The 26,652-nt window shown below is 37.4% G+C and overlaps 1 protein-coding gene across 11 annotated transcripts in view; it reads left to right on the top strand.

Annotated features, from left to right (window-relative positions):
• Positions 1 to 26,063, top strand: part of ARNTL2 (aryl hydrocarbon receptor nuclear translocator like 2) — a 74,602-nt gene extending 48,539 nt beyond the window's left edge. For 9 of the 11 annotated variants that reach the window (XM_033222594.1, XM_033222593.1, XM_033222588.1 and 6 more), the window contains 10 exons: positions 713 to 830; positions 1,631 to 1,774; positions 10,145 to 10,385; positions 10,876 to 10,982; positions 11,143 to 11,293; positions 12,236 to 12,294; positions 13,056 to 13,164; positions 16,189 to 16,267; positions 18,408 to 18,516; positions 20,514 to 20,930. In XM_033222594.1, the coding sequence (XP_033078485.1) occupies positions 713 to 830; positions 1,631 to 1,774; positions 10,145 to 10,385; positions 10,876 to 10,982; positions 11,143 to 11,293; positions 12,236 to 12,294; positions 13,056 to 13,164; positions 16,189 to 16,267; positions 18,408 to 18,516; positions 20,514 to 20,650 (1,254 nt within the window). In that variant the 3' untranslated portion in view covers positions 20,651 to 20,930. Of the gene's footprint in view, positions 1 to 712; positions 831 to 1,630; positions 1,775 to 10,144; positions 10,386 to 10,875; positions 10,983 to 11,142; positions 11,294 to 12,235; positions 12,295 to 13,055; positions 13,165 to 16,188; positions 16,268 to 18,407; positions 18,517 to 20,513; positions 21,320 to 25,838 lie in introns of those variants that run through there. The other 2 variants (XM_033222587.1, XM_033222586.1) reach the window with 2 other exon arrangements.
• The last annotated feature ends 589 nt before the right edge of the window (positions 26,064 to 26,652 follow it).

Raw genomic sequence — 26,652 nt, 5'->3', positions numbered from 1 at the left:
TGTGGGTCAGGGAACGCATCACACATGAAGTAGGATGTCTGTGAGGCTTGTCAGAAGCGAGATGTAGAGAAGGGGAGGAAACATTTCAGGCTGGGAGAAAGAAGGGAGTCCCGAAGTCTAGGGAGTCAAAGGCAATTTGGCTGGAGTGGCCAAGGGATAGGGAAGGGGTGGTGAGTTCTGAGGAATGGGACTATATCAGCAAAGGCATAGACCTGGGGATGCTGTGCATAGTGGAAGTGGTGGAATGGGAAGTGAGAGGTATTCTGGGTTAGATTTTACTTATCAATAGTATGGTAATTTTTTAAACAGTATGGTAAATGTCTGGTAAAGTCACAGATATTCTGTGATTTCTATATTATACTATCATGTAATCTCTTTTTTTTAACAAGGATAAGAAAGTTCAAAATAAATCACAATCATTTACAAGTATCATGTTAGCAATGAGTTAGTTACAAGATTTAGCGGAATACTAGCAATTAGTGTTTGTATATGGTTTGTGTATATCCAGGGATGGTTCTATATGCATGTATTTTTTTCTGTCTACAAGTATCACCCTGCTTTCAACACTAAGTTCATGTCACATAGTGTCGTGAACATATCTTTGAGCTTGAGAAAAATCAACCTTTAACAAAAAAGGACATTTATTGTATGCATCAAGAAATGTAGAAAAAGCATGGTACTGATTTTAAATGAATGTCTACCTTATGAATAGGCTAGTTTGACTGGACAAAGTTTATTTGACTTCTTGCATCCAAAAGATGTTGCCAAAGTAAAGGAACAACTTTCTTCTTTTGATACTTCACCAAGAGAAAAGCTAATAGATGCCAAAAGTAAGTGTCCATTTCTGCATGCTTATTATTTTATGTAAATGTAGTGATCACCTAAAAGTTTAGCTACACGGTGTTTTTAATATAGCTAACTAAGCTTTTATCAAAAGAGAATTACTTTGTAAACTTTACATCATAGTTAATATATATAGCTATATAGAAAATTCCTATATTCATACAGACATATACAAACACAAATGCATTCATATGAAGATGCTTTGTTTGGGGAAAATATGATCGCTTCATATTTGCTGTTTTTCATATACAAATAAAATCTTTACAAGAAAGTGTCATTTTGGATAAAAAATTGCTGAAGTTCCCATTATTTAGCTACATGCTAAAAGACAATTATCCTCTTTTGTATATGGATTAGGTCTTTTCTGTATGAAAGACCTTGTATAATTGCGTTTGGGAAGTGTAAGTATTTTTTCTTCTCTGAAAATGCCTAGTACCAAGTAATTATGTGAAATATAAAACAATTGATTCCTGTAATAGTTGAGGTTTTTTTCATTTTTTAATTTAATTTTTATTTCATTTCACTTAAATTAACTTTGTTCTTTCCCATTTGGGGAAAAAAGAAAGATAAATTGCAAATGTCTATAAGTTATCAAAATGTGATTGCTTGACAAATACATTTTTTGGGTGTGTTTCACTTTAGGGTTTACTGTACAATCATGGCATTGCTTTAAAAAACTATTTCCTTTCTCAATAATAGATGATCAGAAAATGTTAGAAGATAAATTTCAAAATTATTTGACAATATTCTTTTCCACCTGTTCTCTCACCCCCTTCTGCTACAAAAGCTGGTTTGCAAGTTCACAGTAATTTCCACACTGGAAGGACACGTGTGTATTCTGGCTCAAGACGATCTTTTTTCTGTCGGATAAAGAGTTGTAAAATCTCTGTCAAAGAAGAGCATGAATGCTTACCCAACCCAAAGAAGAAAGGTATCATTTTGAAATGTCAAGTGATGCAAAGCGTGGATATAAAATTAATGTCCTAAATATTTTCTGTACAGAAAAATAAAATATATGGTCAGGGGAAATATTTGAATCCAAAAACATCTTTAAAATAAGATTTTTTTAAACCAAAATTACTTAGATTGGTTCATCATATCTTTCGAATTTATCAGGTAATTACATATTGTCTTTGTTACCCAAGATTTTAATGGTATTATTGAAATTGTAGTTTGGGGCCTATCAAATGGGAAAAAATCACAAGAGATAGAAGTAAAACTTTTGCTATGAAACTTCATTATTACTCTTTAAAATATAAAAGTTAAATGTTAAAAAAAAAAGGCAATAGTACAAGAGCCTGATCTGACTAATTTTGGTGAAAGTTTCTTAAGATGTTCCAGGTATGATTTTAATTTTTTATGAGATGTTGATTCTTTGGTAAATATCTCATCTGTTTTCTTATGATCCTTTGCTAGATTTGTCTTGCAGATATTTACTTTTTGAATTGATTAGTCATCTATTTAACTTAATTGGGAAATTTCGGGGACTACAAAATGTCTCATGACTTTTTTGCCTAAGAGCATATTAAGCTATTAGATATAGGATTTCGTAGGCAAATTTCAACATGGGATTTGCTTTCCTATCCTTTAAAAGGATATTTATATGGAGCCACAAAATTCAATTTATTTACAAGTTTTGGTCAGAATATTTTTTGACAAACACCTAAAATGATAATTGCTAATACTCATTTATTTAACACTTACCCTGTGCCAGATACTGTGCTAAGTGTTTTAGTCCTCATGAAAATACTATTCTTTTTTTTAAATTTTTCAACATTTATTTTAGATACAGGGACTACATGTGCAGGCTTGTTGCATGGGTATATTGCACTAAGGTAGTGAGCATAGTACCCAGTAGATAGTTTTTCAACCCACACGCCCTTCCCTCCCTTCCCCCTCTAATAGTTCACAGTGTCTGTTGTTCCCATGTTTATGTCCTTATATGCTCAATGTTTAGCTCCTACTTATAAGTGAGAACATGTGGTATTTGGTTTTCTGTTCTTGCATTAATCACTTAGGATTATAGCCTCCAGCTATATCCACATTGCTGCAAAGGACATGATTTAATTCTTTTTTATGGCTGTGTAGTATTCCATGATTTATATGTTTATATGTAGCCCACTTTTCTTTAATCCACCATGGATGGGCACCTAGGCAGATTTCATGTATTTGCTATTGTGAACAGTGCCGCAATGAACATACAAGTGCATATGTCTTTTTGGTAGAATGATTTTCCTTTGGGTGTATACCCAGTAATGGGACTAAAGATTCCTCCCCAAGTTGTATTTTCTCCTAGCTTCTTTCACAGTCTTATTTCTAAAAAGAGCCCTGCACATTGGCTGTGCTGAGGGGAAAATGATTGGGATAAACCTGAGATCATTGTCTGACAACAATAGATGTTGGTGAATGAACAGTTTATTGAGTGCCTACTATGTGCCGGGTACTATGCCAAATGCAAAGGACACACTAGGGAGCAGGCAGACAAGTACTGCTGTAGTGGACCTTATGTGAGATGGCCCTCATATGCTACAGACCACCAAGAAACATGTAAACTAATAAGTAGGTAGTGGAAAGTGTGATGCGAGTGACATCTGTGCTGAATTAATAGTAGCTTTTGAATACTGAAAGATTATTTTCTCAGTTTTTTGTTGCTATTCACTTTGTAACAGTTACAGACACAACACACTTGTGCAGTGGTACAGTCATAGCTCACTACAGCCTTAAACTCCTGGGCTCAAATGATTTTCCCAACTCAGCCTCCCAAGTAGCTGAGACTACAGATATGTATCACCTCATCCCTCTAAGTTTAACATTTTTTATAGAGATGGGATCTTGCTATATTGTTCTGGTTGGTCTCAAACTCCTGGCCTCAAGCATTCCTCCCACTTCAGCCTCCCAAAAGGCTAGGATTTCAGGTGTGAGCCACCATGCCTGACTACAACACACAAGTCTGTCTGCAGACCCTGGACATTAAAACTCAGGCATCCCCTCTTTCCAGGAAACGATCCCCAATACCCTCCCAACTTTGGTGGCTTGCATCCCAGGTACCCACATCAGTAATCCTGAGCTTCTCTCAGATTTGCTGCTCTTCTACACTGTATTGAAATTACTTAACTTTTTGATACTTTCCTCCTGCATTGGAATGAGAGCTACATTTCTGTCTGTTGTTTCTGGCCCATGATAGACACTCAATAAACACTTTCTGAAGGCATAAGTGACGATCCTCTTGTCCTTTGTTCCTAGCTGACTGACCTCATAACCACTCTCAAATCCACATAAACAATTATAAATTAAATGAATGAATATACATTATCATCTTTCTCTTTTACCTAAGGAAGCAATTTCAGTGTATTTTTTAGATTTTGTCTCAAGAAGTTTTTAGCAAATGCTATGGACTGAATTGTGTCCCCAGAATTCCTATGTTGAAGTCTTAATTCCTGACATGATGGTATTTGGAGATTGGGCCTTTGGGAGATAATTAGGTTTGGATGAGGTCATGAGGATGGGGCCCTCATCATGGGATTAGTGGTCTTGTAAGGAGAGGCACCAGAGAGCTTTTGGTCTCTGCATGAATGCAGTGAGCAAGGAAAGGCCATGTGAGCACACAGCAAGTTGTTGGGTATCTGCAAGCCAGAAAGACAGCCCTCACCAGAACGCAGCCCTGCTGACACCTCCATCTCAGACTTCCAGCCTCCAGAACTGAGAGAAAATAAGTTCCTGGTGTTGAAGCTACCACATCTGCTATTTTGCTATGGCAGCCCAACCTCAGACTGCAAACAGCTTGGATCATTTTCTATACCATAGTTCTCATGAGAAAGAAATCTGAAAAGTCTCTGCCCTGAGAACTAAAGGCATCTGGGCCTTGCTGAAAATAAATGTCTGTTAATTAAATTGACATTTTAAAATTTGGCTTCAAATATGGAACTAGAAGTCACAAAGCAATAGCAGGACTCCACCTTGTCTGGGCTTCTCCTCCTTTCTGTCGCCTTGAATTCTTCCTCTCATTGTTTTGTGAAATTCTAGACAACACATGACTGAATATATACAATCTTGGAGGATTTTCCTAGATATGGGAGCTCAAGTCAGTCACTGATGATAATCTTGGACATCTAATAATCTGCAGTCTTTTAACCCTTTGCAAAGATACAAGAAGGAAAGTGGGATGTCCTCTATAGAATTCTGTAGCCCTGCTATAGTATTTTGAAGCAGTTTTTAAAATATTCAATTTTCAAACAAAAATGCATGTGTATAGTCATACATTTAAGAAAAAAGAACAACTATGCAACATTCTTGAGAATGTGCTAATCAAATTTTAGTCCTTCCATAGGGTTCCTAAAAGGATTTTTTTATTGCAAGTTTTACAGATTTATAGAAGAAGTAGGAATGATTTCTTTCCTTTGAAATACATGATAATCTTACTGGGAAAATATAGATATTTCAAGAATATCTGGCAAATGGTCAATTAGAGTTAATTCGTAGTTGAATTCTGAGAGGAACTAAAGGAACAAATAAATTTTTGAGTCGCTCTGATGTTCCAGGTTCTTTTTAACCTTTAAATCACTTTTGTGGCATGCCGTAATCTGTATCCTACTCACTAGTCTCTGCCTCCCAACAGCTGTGCTGTAGGACAGAGTAGAAAGGGCCTGGGCTCTGAATTCAGTAGGGTTTTAGTGTCAGGTCTGCTGCTTAACAATTGTGTGACCTTAGGCAAGTTTCTCCTAATATATGGAAAATGGGTGGGACGGGGTGCATTGTTCTCCCCCAAAGTTTGTATGTTGAAGCTCTAGGCCTCAGTGTGACGATATCCGTAGTTAGAGCCTTTAAAGATGTAATTAAGGGTAAATAAGGTTATAAGGGTAGACCCCTATACAACATTTCTGTTATTTAAGCCACCCAGTCTGGAATTTTGTTATGACAGCCTGAACAGACTAATACAGTGGGTAATAACAGCATCTCCTGAGAGTGTGGTTGGGAATACCTGTGGCTCATGCGGTGCTCGGCTCCTAGGAAGCACTCAATAAATAGTAGCTATTTGCAGCTCAGAAAGAAGAGAAGAGAAAACGAAAGAGAGAAAGGAGTGAGTGAATAATTATTAAGATTCTACTATATGCCAAGCATGTTGCATAATTACCCAGTTTAATCTCCCTAACAGTTCTGTGCAGAGCATCCCTGTCTTGCAGATGAGGAAATTGCACTTTTAGAAGGTTGTGTAATTTTTCTAAAGTCACATAGAGAGTGACAGAGTTAGCAATCTGGCTTTAAAATCTGTATTCTTTCCACTATGCCATGCCACCTACTGCATTAGCTTCCTAGATGCCAAAAGGTTTTAGTGAAAGAGACTGATGATTTTCGCAGCAGACACATAGTGAGGGAGTGGGCGCCTGCTGTAGGAATGTGTTCCTGCCCACACAAGGATGTTCACTCCCATGCCAGGCTGGGCCACACAGATGCCTGCACACAGAGGCAAATGTCTTTTCAAAAAGGAGTTTTGAATCTGCTCAAGCCCTGGAACCAAGTATTCACTTAACAGAGTTCTGCACCAAAGGCACAGGCCTAAGCAATGGTAAGGGAATGTGTCAGAAATCAGTCCTTGCAGGACCTGGTTTGAGACCTGCCTATAGACAGCTGGTCCAGGATAAGGTAACTGCAGAATGTAAACCCTGATTGCCACCTGAATTACCTTGGTGAGGGTCATTTTGTCTTCTGCTGTAACCAAGGAGAGTGTCTGTCAAGTGAAATTACATGTTGCATACGATCGCTTTGAAATTACTCTTTCGAATAGTAATTAACTAGTGGAATTCACTGTGATTTTATGTATGTATGTATGTATGTATGTATGTATGTATGTATGTATTTATTGAGATGGAGTCTTGCTCTGTCACCCAGGCTAGAGTGCAGTGGCTTGATCTCGGCTCACTGCAACCTCCGCCTCATGGATTCAAGCAATTCTCCTGCCTCAGCCTCCCAAGTGGCTGGGATTACAGGCACGTGCCACCACACCTGTCTAATTTTTTGTATTTTTGGTAGAGACAGGATTTCACCATTTTAGCCAGGATAGTCTTGATCTCGTGATCTTGTGATCTGCCCACCTCGGCCTCCCAAAATGCTGGGATTATAGGCATGAGCCACCGTGCCCGGCCAATTCACTGTGTTTTAAGACCCCTCAATATTAATGATGAAAGCCTGTGGTTAGTAAACGTGTTTTCCTTCCCTTTTACCATGACATGTCAGTTACATTTAAACTTAGAGGAAGACTAGAGAGCAGCCCTTTTTATTTTAATTGAAAGCTGAATTTAAGATTTATGGAAAGGTCATTTCTCAGGATTTCTCAAGATGAGTTACCCAAGTTTATTTCTGATTTTACATTATGTTTGAGATTTTACGTCATAAAAGATTTTTTAAAAATAACATTGACGTTTTAAAAAATTATTTATATCCTGAATCAAACCTTCATGTCATGGATTCAAACTCCGAAAAAGCGTCTAAGGTAGGAGACAATTTCTTGGGTATCTGAACTTGTGAAATTGCAGGCCGATGAAGGACGGATGACTGCCACCAAATGTCTTAAGCGTTTCTTAAATTTATCTTTGTGAGATAATTGTGCATGAGGAAGAAGCACAACAGTACACCCAGAATCCACTTGTTTCTTGTGCACGTATGACAGATGCTATCTGTCAGTGCCCTGTGGCGTATCCCCCCAGCACCCACCACTGCAGACAGGGTGTGCCACTGGCCTTCAGTGTCCAACGCCAGGACTCTCTGCCTGACCTCTTCCTCTGGTCTTTGGAGCCAGTTCTGCCTGTGGCTCCAGGAACTTGCAGGTTTCAGGTACTTTATTAGCTTCCTTCTCTTCCCTGTCTCACTTCCCAGTTCCCTGCCAGTGTTTCCTGGGACCACCCTTCAAATTAACTTCTTGTATTTGAATCCTTGTTTTGGATCTGCTTCCTCAAGAGTTTAAGTGAAGACAGCAAGACACCAAGTTGACAGACCTAGCCTGCAACGTGTTGAGGAAATATTTCATAAAGGATTTTGAAAGGATGTCCTGTAAATTAAGGCAGTGTTTAGGGTAATACAGGCTTTTTCTCCCTCCCCTCACCGCTACACACTTTTGGGAAATCATGGAGTAGATGACACTTGAATCTAGCCTGTGGAGCTGATGTAAGTAAGTAGTTTGGCAAGGATCAGGCCTCATGACTCCAATATTTAGATAAAGAGCTAAAGAATTATTGGGATAAGAATTTTTAACCCACTTCCCATTTGTCCTAAGAATACGCACTGGTAGCGAGCTGTATTTTTTCTTTTCTAAACAGGAAATGAATTAAATGGGATTAAAAAAAAAAAACTTAGATAGCTGATCAAATGAATTGCAGTTGATAGAATTACACAATCCCAACTAGAAAATTGCCAACTGAATAAATGTTCACAGTGAGAATTGAGGGACAGTTCAATTTGGAAATATAGATAGTAACCTGTTGTAAGAGAGAAATAAATGCAACAAGCTAGGTTCTGTGTGATGAGATTACATATATAAATAAAAAATATATTTTCTGAAGTCTCTATTTTCAGTAGAGTGGAATATTTTTAGTCAGTATCATTTATAAGTTTGCAGGAATGCCAAACCTGATGTATAAGCCCTTTTATTTTTAACTGCCATCTGGTTTTGTTAATATGAATGAAAACCTTTATTCATACTTACTCAATTTTAATTCCTTTGAGGTATCTGGATTGTTAGGAGGAGGTAGAGCCTAGGATGACCCCCAGATTTCTCTTTGAACTGCCTAGGTTGATCATGGCCAGGAAACAGGGTAGGGAATAAGTGATAAAGACTGCGTTTGGGTTGGAAGAGATAAGGAGTTTTGTTATTTAGGGCATCTGTGGCCTGGGAAGGGAGTGGTGTTTGTTAGATGTTGGATACAAGGTTTTATGCGTGGCTTACAGCCTGCCCTCTGTTGCCTGCTTTATTTTCCAGTCTTTCCCACTGCAGCATATGCTTCAGCCGCATCTGACCGCTCTCTCTCAGTTCTCACTGGTCATTCCCTCTCGCTGGAACACCTTTGTACCCCTCCCCTTCTGTCACCCAGGCAACTCCTATTTGAACATCTTTGGTGACAGAGCACTTACTATCAGCAAATGGTGTGGCATTAGTGGTTTAGAAAGTGGGCTCTAGAACTAGCCTGAGTTTTAACCCCAGCTCCATCCTGTACCTGCTGTGACCTTGCCATTAACTCAGTTTCCAAAGACAATGGAGATGCTGGAACATCCCACAGAACTGTTAAGATTAAATGAGTTACACGTTTAACGCACTTAAAACAGACTGTGACACATAAAGTGGTCTCTAAATCTTTGCTATTATTGTTAACTACTATCTTATATGACAATTCATATCATTCTATTTAAACGAAAATTTAAAGGATTTATTGTAGTGGAAGTTTTACCAAATAGTGCCAATTTAAAATGTTCATTGTTCCAATCTTTTCTAAAGCTTACCATAAAAACAGCTGTTTCAAATAATTTTTTATCAGGCTTTTCCCCTACTTTTTAACCTTTAAATCACTTTTGTGGCATGCCGTAATCTGTATCCTACTCATTGTTTATGCCAGTATTGGATTTATTGTTTGCTTAAACATGATATTTGAGCATATAGAGTATTTCCAATTTTTTATTATTTTGGTGGACATGCTTGACAAGCTTCTTCCTATGAGTTAATTGCTTGGGATTTTCCTAAAAAGTGAAATTTATTTTATTTTTATACTTCTCATTATAAATTTCTCCAAGTGTTCTTTAAAATGTTTCTATAATCTATTATAACCGTACATATCTATTAACCATTATAAGCACTAATATAAGAAATTTAAGAATGCATACATAATGACTTAAATGTCTTTTTAAACTTTCGAATATAAGTTACAATATACCAAAAAACTTAATAAGCTGAAAACAGTATTACAAGGGCACATGAGGATTAATATTTCCAACAGATGTAAATGACTGTAATTTTAAAAATTGACTTGGAAATGTATTAAGTCATAGACCTAGTTAATACTAAAATAAAGCAACCTGTTTGCTTTTTCATGTAGTACATACAATTTAGTTCCTGAGAAAAATAACCTATTAATAATAAAGTCATGAAATAATCAAAATTGATGATATCTTTTCAATGGAATACCATTCCCCTTTCATATTTTAGCATATTTAAAGAGCATTTTATAGCACAATTATAACTATTGTAGATGTCAATATAAGAAATTTAATGATTTATTTATAATGATCTAAATGTCCTTTTGAAAAATCTTTGAATTAGAGCATAGAAAATTCTATACTATCCACTGCACTGGTTACTTGAGAAGCTGGCCTCCAAATATTGTTGGAATGGAAGAAGAAAGGAACAGTAAGAAAGACAACAGTAATTTTACCTGCCTTGTGGCCATTGGACGATTACAGCCATATATTATTCCACAGAACAGTGGAGATATTCATGTGAAACCGACTGAATTTATAACCCGGTTTGCAATGAATGGAAAATTTGTCTATGTAGATCAAAGGTAAACATTTACATGTTATAATAATTAGAATTCAATAGGATGTTTGAAGCTGTTAAAGACGTGTCTTAGTAGCACTGCTAGATTTTTTTTTTTTTTTTTTTTTTTTTTGCTGTTTCAGAACAGAAAATAAAGTTTAAATGAAATAAGGATATGGACATGTCAGTAAATTTGTTTAAGCCAACATGTAAACTTGGAAGAATGTCTCTTAGCCAGTGGTGCAGAAACTGGGCATGGTCTGTGGCCATGATTTTACTGGCAAAAGCTAGTAAGAGCACAGCCTGGATTGGGTGGAGGCCTCATGCCTGGGTGTCTGTTCTGTGTTGCAACTCTAGTCTGGGTCTAGGGCAGCCTACAGGAGCCCAGTGATGTGCATGGTCACTCATCCCCTACCCCGTGCACTTCTTTACTATCCTGACCATATGTGGGCCTACAGTCTTCTGGGAGGGAGTACACTCACCACTTCTGAAGTTTATTTTTAATTTAAAACCAGGGCAACAGCAATTTTAGGATATCTGCCCCAGGAACTTTTGGGAACTTCTTGTTATGAATATTTTCATCAAGATGACCATAGTAATTTGACTGACAAGCACAAAGCAGGTAGGTATGCATTGAGCAGAAGACATTTTGGGGAATTCAAAATGACAGCTTTAACTCTTAATTTCCCATTCCTGTGAAATTTGAAATTTGAATTATTCCTCACAATGTTGATTTTTATAGTGGTAGACTGTTATGCTGATAATTATCTTTTCTCATTAAGTTCTACAGAGTAAGGAGAAAATACTTACAGATTCCTACAAATTCAGAGCAAAAGATGGCTCTTTCGTAACTTTAAAAAGCCAATGGTTTAGTTTCACAAATCCTTGGACGAAAGAACTGGAATATATTGTATCTGTCAACACTTTAGTTTTGTAAGTAAATTTTTATGTTAAGACCTTTATATTGATTTCAAATGAGTCTCTCTGCTTTTTTCCTCTCATCTTGCTAAACCATTAAAACCGTATGATCCTCTGGCCTTTTATTATAACTTGAGATTTATCTTTTGAGTAAGTCATTTACTGTTCAGTGACATTAGTTCTCAGAATTAAGCTAAAAGTTTTCATTTTTGTAATATATTTCTTCTTACTTGATATAATAAGTGAGGGTAAAGGCATTTATTCAACCATTTTCTTCCTACCTTCCATGGCCATTCAGTAAACAGTGCAGACATGGATTTCAACTGTGCATTATTGTAAGAAATTGTTTTGTCCTCCCTGTCATTTTTACCTGCACATCTTGTAAGTCTGGGGTGCCACCATGTCTGTGTAGGCATGCCCAGCATGGGGAAGAACAGATATCCAACCCAGGTGTTGCTTTAGCAAGCCCTGGTCTGTCGCTGTGTCAGCCTGAAGGAAGAGCCAAGTTTTCCCGATTTTATAGTAGACTAGGATGGCCTCATTCTAAGTCTTACTTTATGTCTGTAAGTTTCTCTTTGATATTGCTGTAAGGTTTCCTTGAACCAGTTGTTTCCATATCTACAATCCTGAGTGAAAAATAATTTTAAAAAAAGTTTAATACCTCCAGTATTTTCCTGTCACCCATCCCAGTAATCTTTGCCTACTTATTATTAATACATGAACTGAGAGTTTGTTACTGCGAGAACACATACTTTATAGGGGAATGGGGCATTTGGCAAATGCCATGATACTTAGTACATTAAGACCTTGATTTCTGGTGGTGATACTAACAATATGTGTATATAAAACATAAATGGGCCACAAATTGACAAATTAAATATACAGAGCTTGGTGTAGTTGCTGTAACAGTTTCGTTCACCTTAGAAAACAAATCATCTATGGTGTTTTTAATTCTAGGGGACGTGGTGAGCCTGGAGAAGCATCATTTTTTCCTTGTAGCTCTCAATCATCAGAAGGTAAGCTTAGTTTTAGATGATGGAAGACTTATTACTAAGACATATTATTAAGACTATTATTATCTTTCTCTGGCCTGGAGAGGGGAAAATTTGAAGGTGAAATTAAAAGCAGTTCTACAGGTTGGGTTATAGGAATCCCAACTTTGGTTTAGAAGAGACTAAGTTCAACAAGAAACAGATATCCCATTTAAACCCCCAGAGGTATCACCATATCCCCCTCAAAATTTCCACAGTGCTTTGCTAACATTTCTGTTATAATCTTGCATTGTACTGCAGTTAGTTGTTCATTCTACTTGCTTTCCAGTAGACTGAGTTCTTCAAGAGCAGGAATGATGTTTTATCCATTATTCAGCCCTAGCAGCTAACATTGTTCCTTGTCACTTGGACAAATGAATGAAAAGTATTAGGGGGAGTTTTTACTTATCTGTGTTAGTTTTTCACAGATAATTTTTCACAGGAATATATTAATGTATTATTTGTAAAAATAAAAATCCTAGGTAACATTGAAGTAGTATTGCTGTGGAGGTTAAAGTGGGAAGAGACTGGACTCAAGGGTTACAAGTCACGATTGTGCCCTCAGTGACTTTCTACACATTTGATTCAAAGAGCATCATGAATTACATTTGTAATGCAAAGATGAGTGTTTTCTAACATTTTTGGATGCAGCTAGCCTGTTTCTGTTAAGGAGAGAACTGTGAAATTATTTGAATTGAAAGAAAGATAAAGTCCTTAATTGAATTTCTCCTTTTGCTGTTACTTAGAATCCTCCCGACAGTCTTGTATGAGTGTACCTGGAATGTCTGCTGGAACAGTACTTGGTGCTGGTAGTATTGGAACAGATATTGCAAATGAAATTCTGGATTTACAGAGGTAATGTTTTATTGCTACAAATATTTTCAAAAGTAAAAATGTCGTATTTATAAAACCAATATACAAAAATCAGTAGTCTTCCTATATACAAATGATAACTGGTTTAATATAATGGAAAATATTATTTTTACAGTAGCAACAAAAAAGATAAATTTTACAAGAAATCTTCATACCAACATGAAAAAAAAACTTTAAAATTCACAACGGTACATAAAAGATAACTCAAATAACTTCAGATAGAAGCTGTTTTTCAACAGGAAGACAGAACTGTAAGAATGTCCTGTTCCTTAAACTAAACTGTGAATATAATGTGGATCTAGTCAAAATAACCACCGTGTAGCCGGGCATGGTGGCTCATGCCTGTAATCCTAGTACTGTGGGAGGCCAAGGCAGGTAGATTGCTTGAGTCCAGGAGTTTGAGACCAGCCTGGGCAACATGGCAAAACCCCATCTCTACCAAAAAAAAAAAAAAAAAAAAAATTAGCTGGAGATGGTGGTGCACACCTGTAATCCCAGCTACTTGGGAGGCTAAGGTGGGAGGATCACTGGAGTGGGGTGGAGGGAGAGGGGCTGGTGGGGCAGCGTCAAGGCTGTAGTCAGCTGTGATCCTGCTACTATACTCCAGTCTAGGCAAAAGAGCAAGACCCTGTCTCAAAAAAAAAAAAAAAAAAACCACCATGCATTTTTTTTGGAATTGAACAGATTATACTAATCACATTAAAGTATCTAGAAATTTATGAAAAATAAGAAAGTAATAAAGTGAGACTAATGCTATCAGCTATTAAAATACGTTATAAAGCTATGACCACTGAAACATTTTGGTGTGACCCACAAATAGATCAATGTAAAATATTATATTTCAGAAACATCATCAAATGCACATGGACATTTATTATATGGTAAAAATTACAAGTGACATCTTAAACCAGTAGGTAGAAATGAATTAAACATTAAAGGGCATTATGATAACCGTATAACCATTTGGGGAAAAAATAAAGCTAGACTCCAACTTTATTCTTTACACTAAAATAAATTCCAGATAAATCAGAGCTCAAAGTAAAACTATAAAACTAAAGTTTTTCAAGAATACGTGTATGAATTTTCGTATTCTCAACTTGAAAAGTCCTTTCTAAACATCACAAAATCCAGAATTTATAAAGAAAAATATTTGGTAAATTTAATTGTATGCAAATTAAAACCTTACACGTAACTATATCATTATAACAATGTTAAAGGAGAAATTATAAACTGGAAAATATGTGGATTTCATACAGTAAAATAGACAAACTATCTTAATGTATAAAGAGTTTTATTGTATAAAGAATAAAATACGCTTTATATTAAACCTTATGTATTTAATTTTATATATCTCTCTATATTAAACATTATAGTATATAGAATAGTTATTACGTTTTTTTAAAATTTTCTTTTGAGGCAGGGTCTTGCTCTATCCCCCAGGCTGGAGTACAGTGGTGCGATCATGGCTCACTGCAGCCTGGACAACCCATGCTTAAGCGATCCTCCTGCCTCAGCCTCCCAGGCAGCTGGGACTACAGGCGCACACCACCACACCTGGCTACCTGGCTTATTACTTTAAAAAAAAATGACACAATAAAAGGCTAGGTGCAGTAGCTCATGCTTGTAATCCCCAGCACTTTGGGAGGCCAAGGCAGAGGATTATGTGAGGCTAGGAGTTCAAGACCAGCCTGGGCAACATACCAAGACCCCCATCTCAAAAAAAAAAAAAAGAGATTAGCAAGGCATAGTGATGCACAGCTATAGTCCCAGCTACTTGGAAGGCTGAGGTGGGAGGATTACTTGAGCCCAGGAGTTCAAGTCTGCAGTGAGCTAATCATTATCATTTTCCTACTGATTAGTGATATTCACTGCCTTTTCATGTGTTTATTGGCCATTTGTATATTTTCTTTGGAGAAGTGTGCATTCAAGTCCTTTGCCCACTATTTAATCAAGTTGTTTGTTTTGTTGCTGTTGTTGAGTTGGGAGTTGTTCACATATTCTGGATATTAACCACTTAGCAGATATGTAATTGGCAAATATTTTCTCTCAGTCTTTGGGTTGCCTTTTTACTCTGTTGATCAGGTTTTTTGATGTACAGAAGTTTTAAATTTTTATATACTCCAGTTTATTTATTTATTTTCATTTGTTGCCTGTGCTTTTGATGTCATACCAAGAAATCATTGCCAAATCCAATGTCATGAGGCCGTTCCACTATTTCCTCCTAATAGTTTTTAGTCTTAGGTCTTAAGGTCTTAAGGTAGAATGAATAAGTCTACAGATCGAATGTGCAGCATGAGAACTAACTATAGTTCATAATGTTATATACTGAAGATTTGTTAGGAGAGTAGGTTTTAGGTGCTGTCAACATACACATACACACAGGTAACTGTGGGAAGTGATGAATATGTAAATTTATTTAACTGCAGCAATTTTACTATGTATATGTACAGTAAACCATCGTATTGTACACCTCAACATCAGCTGCCTTCTTGGGAACACATAAAGACATAAAGTTGTGTTTATGCCATTTTGTTCTCTATGTATGTGTTTCATTGATTTTTACCTCAGGATGACCTATTGTAGTCAAAAGATGGCACATTTTCCACTTTAAAAAGGTTCCAGAATGTTAGTAAATCTTTCCTTACTCTCACTTCTGCCATTTAGTATCTTGAGGAGGAGCTGATTTTTGACATGAGCACCTGTTTTAAACTATGCTGTGTTATTCTGTTATTTTAACATAGGCTATATTGACAGATGATATGATTTACTCAAGAGATTTTACCTCAGAGCTTTATTTTTCTACTTACTATGGAGTGTTTTTCAGCATTCCATAGTCAAAAATAAGCCTGGCACCTAGAAAGTCAGTATAATTTTGAAACCTGCTATGATACTCAGTTTCAAGCTCCTCACTGTATTTTTATTAGTAGATTATTATGTATTTAGAGGAGAACATTTCCTTCTAAAATATGTAAAAATTAAAAATGTTTTATGTATCACTTTTTAAAGGTTACAGTCTTCTTCATACCTTGATGATTTGAGTCCAACAGATTTAATGAACGATACTAACACTGTGAACTGCAGGAGTGTAAGTATACTTGTAAATGATAATATTCATGAAATAAATGAACAATAAAATTTGCCCCTTGTTGATTATTTCTTTTAAGAAAAGAAGTCATTCTGTCAGGAAAAAAAAAAAAAAGAACCGTTTTTGTCACTCAGTGATTTTTAAGTGGCTTTGTTGCATAGTAAAGAGTGAAGTTGCTGTGAGCATAGTATCTGAGTCCCAGTTATGACACTTACTGGGACATAATCTTGGGCTTTTACTTAAACTTTCTGTACCTCAATTTTCTCATTCGTAAAGTAGGAATAAGAATATCATTGATCTCCTAGAGGATTGTGAGAATTAAGAGCTTAAATACATAAACAAAAACTGTTATAACAGTGCCTAGCACACAGTAAGTGCTCAATAAATGGTAGCTCTTATTATTGTTATTGTAATAGGTTCCAATTTAGTAGATTAAAGCTACTCCTTGAGGTTTGAAAAAAAAGTTTAAATAATATAAGCCATGAGATAAATACCACATACTACTTAATTCAATTGAACAAATACTAGCTATTTGAAATGCATTATTGTATATACAAAAATTACTAAACCTAGTGCTATCTGGAAGACTAAAATACAATATAATTCTAATTTAGCACAGACAACAAAAAGCTCTAAAGCAGATACGTAAATCAAGCAGTGTAAGACTACAGGAGAAAAGAGAAATTTTATCTGACCAGGGACAAACAGAAACTTGAAAATACGAATATCAGAGCCAGGCATGGTGGCTGTGCCTATAATTCCAGGTACTCAGGAGGCTGAGGCGGGAAGATCACTTGAGGCCAGGAGTTCAAGACCAGCCTGGGCAATATAGTGAGACCTCCTTTCTAAAAAAGATTTTTAAAAATACTAGCCAGTAATGGTGGCCCATGCCTGTAATCCCAGCTACTACAGGAGGCTGAGGCAGGAGGATCACTTGAGTCCAGAAGTTTGAGGCTGAAGTGAGCTATGATCACACCACTGCACTAGCCTGACTGGCAGACTGCAACTGTCTAAAAGCAAAAAAAGAAAATATAAATGTCATGTCTTTTTACACAAATATCATGTCTTCTGCTTTATTATTTTTTCATTTACTCATACAGTTAGCACATGTTTATTGAGTATCCATTTTGTGCGAGGTGGTATGTGAGAAACAGATTTATGTGGTAGTAAAAATGTCTAAGTAGTGTACATTATGTAGGCATTCTATAGATAAAGTATGTCAACTTAATAAGACAATATAGGCAAGTGATTTCCTATTTTATGAGCTACATGGATTATTAGATTGTTTGGCCTGTAACTATATAACAGTATAAGAACTTTTCAGTAACAGCATTTGGTTTAGTATTTCCCACTCCAAAGCAGTATTTCCCATAGTAGTTTTATATGAGGTATAGTTTTGCCATCATTTTATAAACACAGAAAGAAACTTTGACCTGAAGCATTTGTGGTCATGAACTTTTTCTTCTTCATCCAAAACTGTTCCTTACGTATGCACCTTCAGTTATGGCTCTTAATGCAGGCTTTGGAGTCAGGTAGACTTTAGTTAGAATCATGGCTTCAGCACCTTGGGCAAGATGCCCTCTTTAGGCCTCAGATTTATGATGTGTAACATAGCTGCCTCACAGTATCTGAGAAGTGAGATGAGACGATGCGGGTGGAGAGCTTGGCACATGGTACTCGGGAAAAGCAAGCTTCCATACTGATGGTGGTAGTTGTGGCACTGGCGGCTGGCCCATGTCTGATAACTGCAAAAAGTATTTACCTTGGCCTGGCACAGTGGCTCACACCTGTAATCCCAGCACTTTGGGAGGCCAAGGCGGGCGGATCACGAGGTCAGGAGATCCTGGCTAACATGGTGAAACCCCATCTCTACTAAAAATACAAAAAATTAGCCAAATTAGCCAGGTGTGGTGACACATGCCTGTAATCCCAGCTAGTCAGGAGGCTGAGACAGGAGAATCGCTTGAACCCGAGGTGGACGTTGCAATGAGCTGAGATCATGCCACTGCACTCCAGCCTGGGTGACACAGCGAGTCTCCATCTGAAAAAAAAATAAAAAGTAAAAATAAATAAATAAATAGAGTATTTATTCTTATTCTAGTAGGAACCTCACTGTTTATTACTCTGGCTGTCTTTTCAGATGTCGAATAAGGAGTTGTTTCCACCAAGTCCTTCTGAAATGGGGGAGCTAGAGGCTACCAGGCAAAACCAGAGTACTGTTGCTGTCCACAGCCATGAGCCACTCCTCAGTAAGTTTTCTTTGGGAACTGCTGACCATTTTCATTATCAAAATCCCCCTCTTAATCACTGTGTTTTCAGGCACAGGAAAGTTCAAGAGAAGCAGACAGTTTTTAAAAGTAAGGTTTTTTTCAGTTGAGCACATTGGCTCACACCTGTAATCCCAGCTCTTTGGGAGGCCAAGGCCGGAGGATTGCTTGAGGCCAAAAGTTCAAACCAGCCTGGCACACATAGCAACAAACCATCTCTACCGAAAAAAAAAATTGTTTTAATTAGCTAGGCATGATGGCTCATGTCTATAGTCCTAACTACTAGCCCGGATGACAGAGTGAGAACGTCTCAAAAAAATAAGTAAATAAATAAATAAATAAATATTTTTTCATTCAAGATTCTAAATAACAATAATTGTACTCAATCTTAAAATGGATGCTACCGTTGGCCAGGCATGGTGGCTCATGCCTGTAATCCCAGCACTTTGGGAGGCCGAGGCAGGCAGATCACGAGGTCAGGAGATCGAGACCATCCTGGCTAACACGGTGAAACCGTGTCTCTACTAAAAATGCAAAAAATTGGCCAGGCATGGTGGTGGGCACCTGTGGTCCCTGCTGCTTGGAAGGCTGAGGTGGGAGAATGGCATGAACCTGGGAGGCGGAGCTTGCAGTGAGCCAAGATCGTGCCACTGCACTCCAGCCTGAGCGACAGAGTGAGACTCCATCTCAAAAAAAAAAAAAAGATCCATTCTCAAGAATTACCAAGAATTCATAAAGGATAGAAGTCAAAAAAGTTTAAGATGTAATCATTCATTTTAACAATGTTTATGCAAAGTTCAGATAAGTAAATTGAGTAATGTGGTATTTTAGTCTGTGTTATGCTGCTGTAACAGAATACCACAGATGGAGTAATTTGTAATAAACAGAAATTATTTGGCTCACAGTTCTGGGGACTGGGAAGTCCAAGAGTATAGTGCAGGCATCTTATGAGGACCTTCATGCCTCATCTTTCCATGGTGGAAGTTAGAAGGGCAAGAGAGCGTAAGAGCAAGAAAGCAAGATGTGGGAAAACTCTTTTATAACAAACCCACTCTTGAGGTAACTAACCAACTCCCACAATAATGACAGTCCGTTCATGAGCGCAAAGGCCTCATGACCTAATCCCCTTGTATCAGGCCTCACTTCTCAACACCGTTGTGTTGGGGATTAAGTTTCCAATGCATGAATTTTAGTGGACAATTCAGACTATTGTATATAGTTTCATATCCTCCATGACTGACATTGCTCTGCTAAAGCATACACTAAAGAGAAGCAAAGGTCTTAAAGGAATTTGGATATCCACTTTAAACACACAGAGAGTCATATATTTATTATCTGAAGTTCCATTGTTCTTTGACACATATATGCAAACCTTCGGTTAGTCTTTATCTGCATTTTAACCCTAATTTCTAGAACCTCTTATCTCTAAATTAATTATCATCTCCATGGTTCCTACTTATTTCCTTTTTTGATAAAAATCTGATTTACCTCCCTTTTGTAAGAAAATTCCAAAGTTTTAGAAGATGCTTTTGTCTTAAGCTTCTCATTTCAGTATGAAGCAGATAGGGTTTTTTCACAAGCAGATTACATTTTCTCCTTCCAGGATTTGCACACACACACACACACCCCCACACACACACTAAATCTCCTAGCTTCCTTCCAGCTCTCTGAGCGTCTGTACCCTTTAGCAGTGTAATTTCCTATTAGAAAACTCATAGACTAGCTTACCTCTCTGTAACAGATGAATTAGGTGCAATTTATCTGGCAGAAGATTGTTATAAAACTAGGTAACCCATTTAAAAATATATCAGCCGTCTGCAGCTTAAGATACATACTTTGCCTTCAAAAACACATTTTATGGTTTTCTAGCCTTGCTTTGCCATTTTTTAAATCACAATCATTCTTTAACCTCTAAATGTGTGAAACGTATGACTTTCTTGATCACCTTTACTTACACAGGCCTGTGTTTTAATTCATAGGTGATGGTGCACAGTTGGATTTCGATACCCTGTGTGACAATGATGACACAGCCATGGCTGCATTTATGAATTACTTAGAAGCAGAGGGGGGCCTGGGAGACCCTGGGGACTTCAGTGACATCCAGTGGACCCTCTAGCCTTTGATTTTTAACTCCGAAAATGAGAAACATTTTAAAGCATTTTATTTACGAAAAACTGTCTCAACTATTCTTCAGTACTGTATTGATATTGTTTGTATCTTTTATTAATGTTCTACCAGTTTTTATAGATTTGCATCTTATTGTCACAGGGATGTGGGGAAATATGTTTTCCTCCCAAGAGAACCAAGTTTGTTATAGACTCCTTTATTCAGTGAAATGGCTTATAATCCACTAGTTGCCATATTTTTGCTAAAATATTTCTAACCAAGAATACTACATACCTATTGTTTTGGCTTTGTTTTATTTTTGATGCAGTTTTTTTTAGTTGGGGTAATGTAATATATTGATATTTTCCTTTGTGTCTAAGATTGATTTATAATAGTAGGTTTGTATAATTTGGAACATTTTCCATTCCTTGCGAATTTCCTTAATTGAGGATAGGGCTTACACACTTTAAGAAAACAGTGAGTACTTGAACATTTAAAGGGACAGTGCAATTTATAGTCATAATCACATTGAATACTGTATTTGATCTTTGGAGACTTAGGCAAGCACAGAGCTGGGATATGTATGCTCAGTTGAGCACTTTAAGATGAATTTTAAGTGAGATGATTTATTACTTAAAATGCAGAAAGTCAAAAGAGTTTCAGTTTTCCTTACAGAAAAGGAAGGATCTTGGGCCCTAGATCTTGGGGATTAACCTTTGCATGTAAGATTTACTCTTACTAGGCCGGACGTGGTGGCTCACGCCTGTAATCCCAATACTTTGGGAGGCCGAGGCAGGCAGATCACTTGAGGTCAGGAGTTCAAGACCAGCCTGGCCAATATGGTGAAACCCTATCTCTACTAAAAATACAAAAAAAAAAATTACCCAGGCATAATCCCAGCTACTTAGGAGGCTGAGGTGAGAGGATTGCTTGAACCTGGGAGGCAGAGGTTGCAGTGAGCCAAGATCGCACCACTGTACTGCAGTCTGGACAACAGAGTGAGACTTCATCTCAAAATAAATAAATAAATAAGATTTACTCTTAATATAATCACTGAAGATCTCTATTATAGCTAGATTCGGTTTTTGACATTGAAAAAATACGTAGGGATAGATTTGTCCTAAAGGAAAAAAGTAGGCCTGGGCAGATTAAATGTCTTGTGTAAAGTCACACATTGAATTCATAGAGTTTTAAATGTGTAATGTATATAAACCAGTTTCTTTATACACATTTGGGAAAACATTGGTCTCACTGGTTAAATGATTAACTAACTGACCTAGGAGCTAGTTGTAGCTTTCTAGGTAATTAGGTAATTACAGTTATTATCGCCTGTAACCAAAGGTAATGAAACAAATGACAAGTACATTTTTAAAATTATGAGGCAATGAGAAATAATTTTAAAACCGATTTTCTAGTTATAATTTAAAATTTGGAGAGCATTTTTTAACAGTAATTAATCCGGAGATGGCTCAAATTCAGTATAAGAATTAAGATTATTTAAAATACTGCATGTCTACCTTCTCGGGGATCATACTTTATAACACTTTCCGCTTCGGTATCTCTTCATAGCTTGCCAAGTATGCTCCCATATATTCTCTCTTGTGCCTCACAAGTGAAAGTCAGATAGGCTGGGAACTCATGCGGCAACCCTCACACTTCAATGTGGGCTTCAAATCCAGTTTCCTGTTCTATATGGTGCTACATCTTTCCAGCAAATTTCCCTCAGAGCCCCTCGCCAAAGCAAAGCATTTTGACCCTGCATGCTATTTCTTTAGCTGTAGGTGATAGATTAGAACTTCTGTCAGACATGTTAATGACAAACATACCAACAGACAATAACCAAAAACAAATGTTCCCTTCAAGTGTGAAATGTGCAGGGGCTGCGTGGACAAGGATGTATTGGCACCCTGACCTCTTGAACTGATACAGTGTCCCAGCAATGTTGGAGGGTCGGCACCATTCCTGGTCTGACACTCGAGGACCTGAGAGACATCAGGTTTAGAATAAGCCAGAGAAATCCTACGCGATGGGGAGAATTGGTGTGCAGCAGCCTAAGCATTATAGTTAAGTCTAAGGAAATGTGGAAGATCCCCTGTGTTCTCTAAATTGGGCAGGGGGGCCTTCCTACCAATAACACTTTTTAGGGGACTGAACCATTGCGGGTTGGACTTGGCTTCCAAAGAGTCTGCCTGAGCCAGGAGTGCCAGGGTAGGCCATCATGGCTGGATGGCCTCAAAAGCAGATGGGGGCAGACCTGCCCTCCTGATGCCAGGATTTGAGAGGCAGAGTTTCTAGAGGCAGACCAGTGCTGCCTCAGACAGTGGCAGTTTTTTCTCTTTGCAAGAGAAGGGGCTGTTTGATTCCATAGACCAGTGGGCAGATAGCCAGTTGAATACTCTGTGCATGGTTTGATCCTTTATTAGTTCACTCTAATATTTTCTGTAGATCCTTTTGTCCTGGACTCAGAATCTAATCCATGCATCGTATGATACCGTCGCTCTCCTAAGGTTTGTGTTTCCTTCAAAATGTTTTAGTTTTCTTCAACTAAATTTGATTTTTGCTGTTGGACATGACATATTTTTGTGGCATACACTATGTTACTTTTTTCTCCTACAAATCAATTGTTTGAACTTTGGTGAGAAAGAATATATCCACAAATTGCATAAAAGTATCATAAAAACAGTACTGTAGACTTTTTTTTAACCCTAAGAATTACCACTACAATAATGTAGTGGAGTGGGAAGAGTGCCTAGAATCAGAAGACCCTGTTGAGGCTGAGTTTAGCTGTGTGACCTCATGCAAGCCATTTAAACTCTCTGTGCCTCAGCTTCCTCCTTTTTAAAAGGAGGTTTGATCTCTATGTTTACTTCCAACTCTGATTCTGGGATTCTAATCCACAGGACTTGGGCTTTAGGGTGGAACCTAGAACTGTGCTGTCCAGTGCGGTAGCCACTAGCCACATGTGGCTGCTGAGTACTTGCAGTGTGGCTAGCACAAAGTGAAGTGTGCTGTCAATGTAAGATACATACCAGATTTTGAAGACTTGTATTACCAAAAGAATGTAAAATATCACATTAATAATTTTATATTAATTACATGTTCAAATCATATTTTGGATATACTGAATTAAATAAAACACTAAAATTCTACTTGTATCTTTTTACTTTTTGATGTGGCTAGAAAATAAAATTATACATGTGGCTCAGATTATATTTCTATTGGACAGCGCTGCTCTAGAACATTATATTAAGTGGTTAATATTGAAGTAGACCAAAGTTTATACCATAAGGATATTTTTCCTTAAGTACCGTGTTTGAAGAACAATTATTTATTGATCCTTGAATCTGTAAGATCAAATAACAAGTCTATCCATGTTACCAAATTTAAACTTTTGAAAATAATAAACTTTAAAGTATCAGATATTTTATTACAGGATGATACTTGGAATCAAGTGAAATGAGTTATATGGTCATCACCAAATTTAGAAATCTGTCGTGAAACAGAAAGACAAACAGGAAAGTACAGAATAGAGACTTTTAGTAAATAAATGGAATTTAAAGGGAAGTGTTTATTTACAGTGTCACAACAGAAAAGGAGGTCTTTGTCATCATAGCCATCGAGGGATCTCCATAAAATCTGGGGCACAGGCACAAGAAATAGCCAATATTTAGTTACCAGACCATGTTTAGTAGTGTCCAGGTTCAGTCCATGCTGCCGAGAGGTATCTCCCCCTCGGGTAGGTCATTGCTGGGCTCTGGAATTGGAGACTCATACTTGCCCAGCACAATGCTATGGGCAGAGAGGCCGACATCTATGATTAACTAGAAGCCGTAAAGAAAAGCTGCTAAGTGGCCACTAGGTGCCACTTTTCCATTTTTATAATGCTTTGTTTTCATTAGCAGATCTTTTTTTTCCAAGCTCCATGGGGCCTATGAGAGGCATGTATGATTTTTGCACCTACAATAAGTCAGCCTGTCTGGTGAGAGTTGTTTTATGAGAAATGCTTTCCAAGGGAGGTCTAGGAAGATCCTGACACATAAGAACTTTGGCTTAGGGAGCTTTCCAGGTGTGGTGCCAATAAAAACTGACCTGGAAAGAAACCTGTCCAGCATGGAATATGCTTTCTGAACTCACTTGAGAGTATGTGGTGTACGTCACTGCTCATATATTCTTGAGTTTAGGTTTGTCTTTTATACAATTTTTAGCTCTTTTCCAGTTCACTTGCACTTGTCTGTATATTGGTATTTTTAAATTTTTGTGGTAAATAATGAAAAGAGTGAAATTATATTTTTATAATTACTCATTTGTAGTTTTTTTTTTTTAATTTAATAAACTTCCTCCAAAACGTATGCCCTTAACTACTTTCTAATGTGGAAACATAGATTAAGGAAACCATCCAGTGCCCTCAAACCACTGGCCAGAGGGGTACATTGGACTCTGTTACTATATATGTTTCTGGGTGTGTTCCCCAGGGTATATTAACTGCTACAACAACTGCAAAATCTCAGTGGTTTAACCAGTAAAGATTTTCTTCTGCTCACATCAGACTCCAACATCATCAGCCTTATCGGACCCTCTGACTCTCTCCTCCTCCCTTTCTGCCTCTTCCTTATTTCATCTCTCAGCTGTGCTTTCCTCTGAGGTGGTTTTGTGTTTTGGTAGACCCTCTCCCCATGACACTCAGAAGTTCCAAGCATATATTGTTCTTAGACCTGACAATTTCAATGGAAAGAGAGCCTCTCTTTTCCTAGTAATTCACACGCAAATGTGCATTGACTGGGCATCTGGATCAACTTGGTCTACCTGGACCTTCCATTGGGCAGTTACAGTACCTACACTAATTCTAGGGCGTCAACCATCATGAATTACAAGGTTCTATTGTCTCTTCTGCAGATAACCCGGTCCTCCCTCTGGCCCCAGGCTGTCTGGCTGTTGGCATCTGACATCTTCTCCCCTTCAAGGATGCCTTTAAAGTTATTTTAATTTATTTAATCAGAATTAAAATGTTAGAAAGGGAAGGCAAAATAAGCAGTAGGTTCTTTCCAGGTCAACAGGCTGGAATATACAGATTGGCCAGGCTGTGATACATACCCAACCTTGGGTTGAAGGTTGGCAAGGCAGCCCTGTTGGAATCCCATAAATAACATGGGGATCTCCCATGGGAATCTTCCAACACATTGGACTCTCCTCTTCCCCAGGTCTCCTGCTGCCAGCACAAGAGGCTGTGAAGGTGAAGAGGATACAGATTTGAGATTAGTATTACAGAAGCAGAATGGCAAGAACTTGAGGACCAATTGCATATGGGAAATGTTGAAGCAAAAGCTGTGAATAATGACTCAAGTTTCTGGCCCCAGGGGTCTGCATTGCAGTGCTGTTCAAGAGGTAAGAGTTACACGAGGAGAGACAACTTTGGGGTAGAAGATGCATCAGTTCTAGACAAGCTGTGATCATCCAGGTGATGTCTAGTAGATAGTTGGATATGTGAGTATGGAGGATGGGAGATAGATCTGAGATGAGCAGCACACTGAAGCTTTTGAGCCTCAGTTTCTTCATTTGTAAGTAGACTTCATTTGTAAATACCCCTGCAGAGCTTTAGTGAGGATTAAATTAGCTTACATAAAGTGCTTATCACATTGACAGTAATTTTAACAATGATCATTATATATATATTATATATGTAATATATATAATATATATTATATATATAAGCTCTACAGTATGATAATAAATGTTGGAAATTAGTGTTATAGAGACGCTTCATTAAGTTAGTAAAAAATTCCTGAGACTATATAGCAAACAATATATAAGTAGTATAACAGCAGTTTAAGCCTTGCAAAAGTTTAACCCAAATAACAGTAGAAATTCATAACCAATGGGAAAGCGTTAAGTACCTAGAGAACCCAATTGAGGTAGGGTGTTTGGGAAGACGTATGTCTACAGCACAAAGAAGTAAACAATTTTGTTTGCTAAGGGGGACATCTATAAGGCATTTTAAAAGAAAGTTCAAATGGT

The sequence above is a fragment of the Trachypithecus francoisi genome, unplaced genomic scaffold (assembly GCF_009764315.1).
Source record: "Trachypithecus francoisi isolate TF-2019V2 unplaced genomic scaffold, Tfra_2.0 Lachesis_group11, whole genome shotgun sequence".
NCBI lineage: Eukaryota > Metazoa > Chordata > Mammalia > Primates > Cercopithecidae > Trachypithecus > Trachypithecus francoisi.
This window is presented reverse-complemented; position numbering and strand designations above follow the sequence as displayed.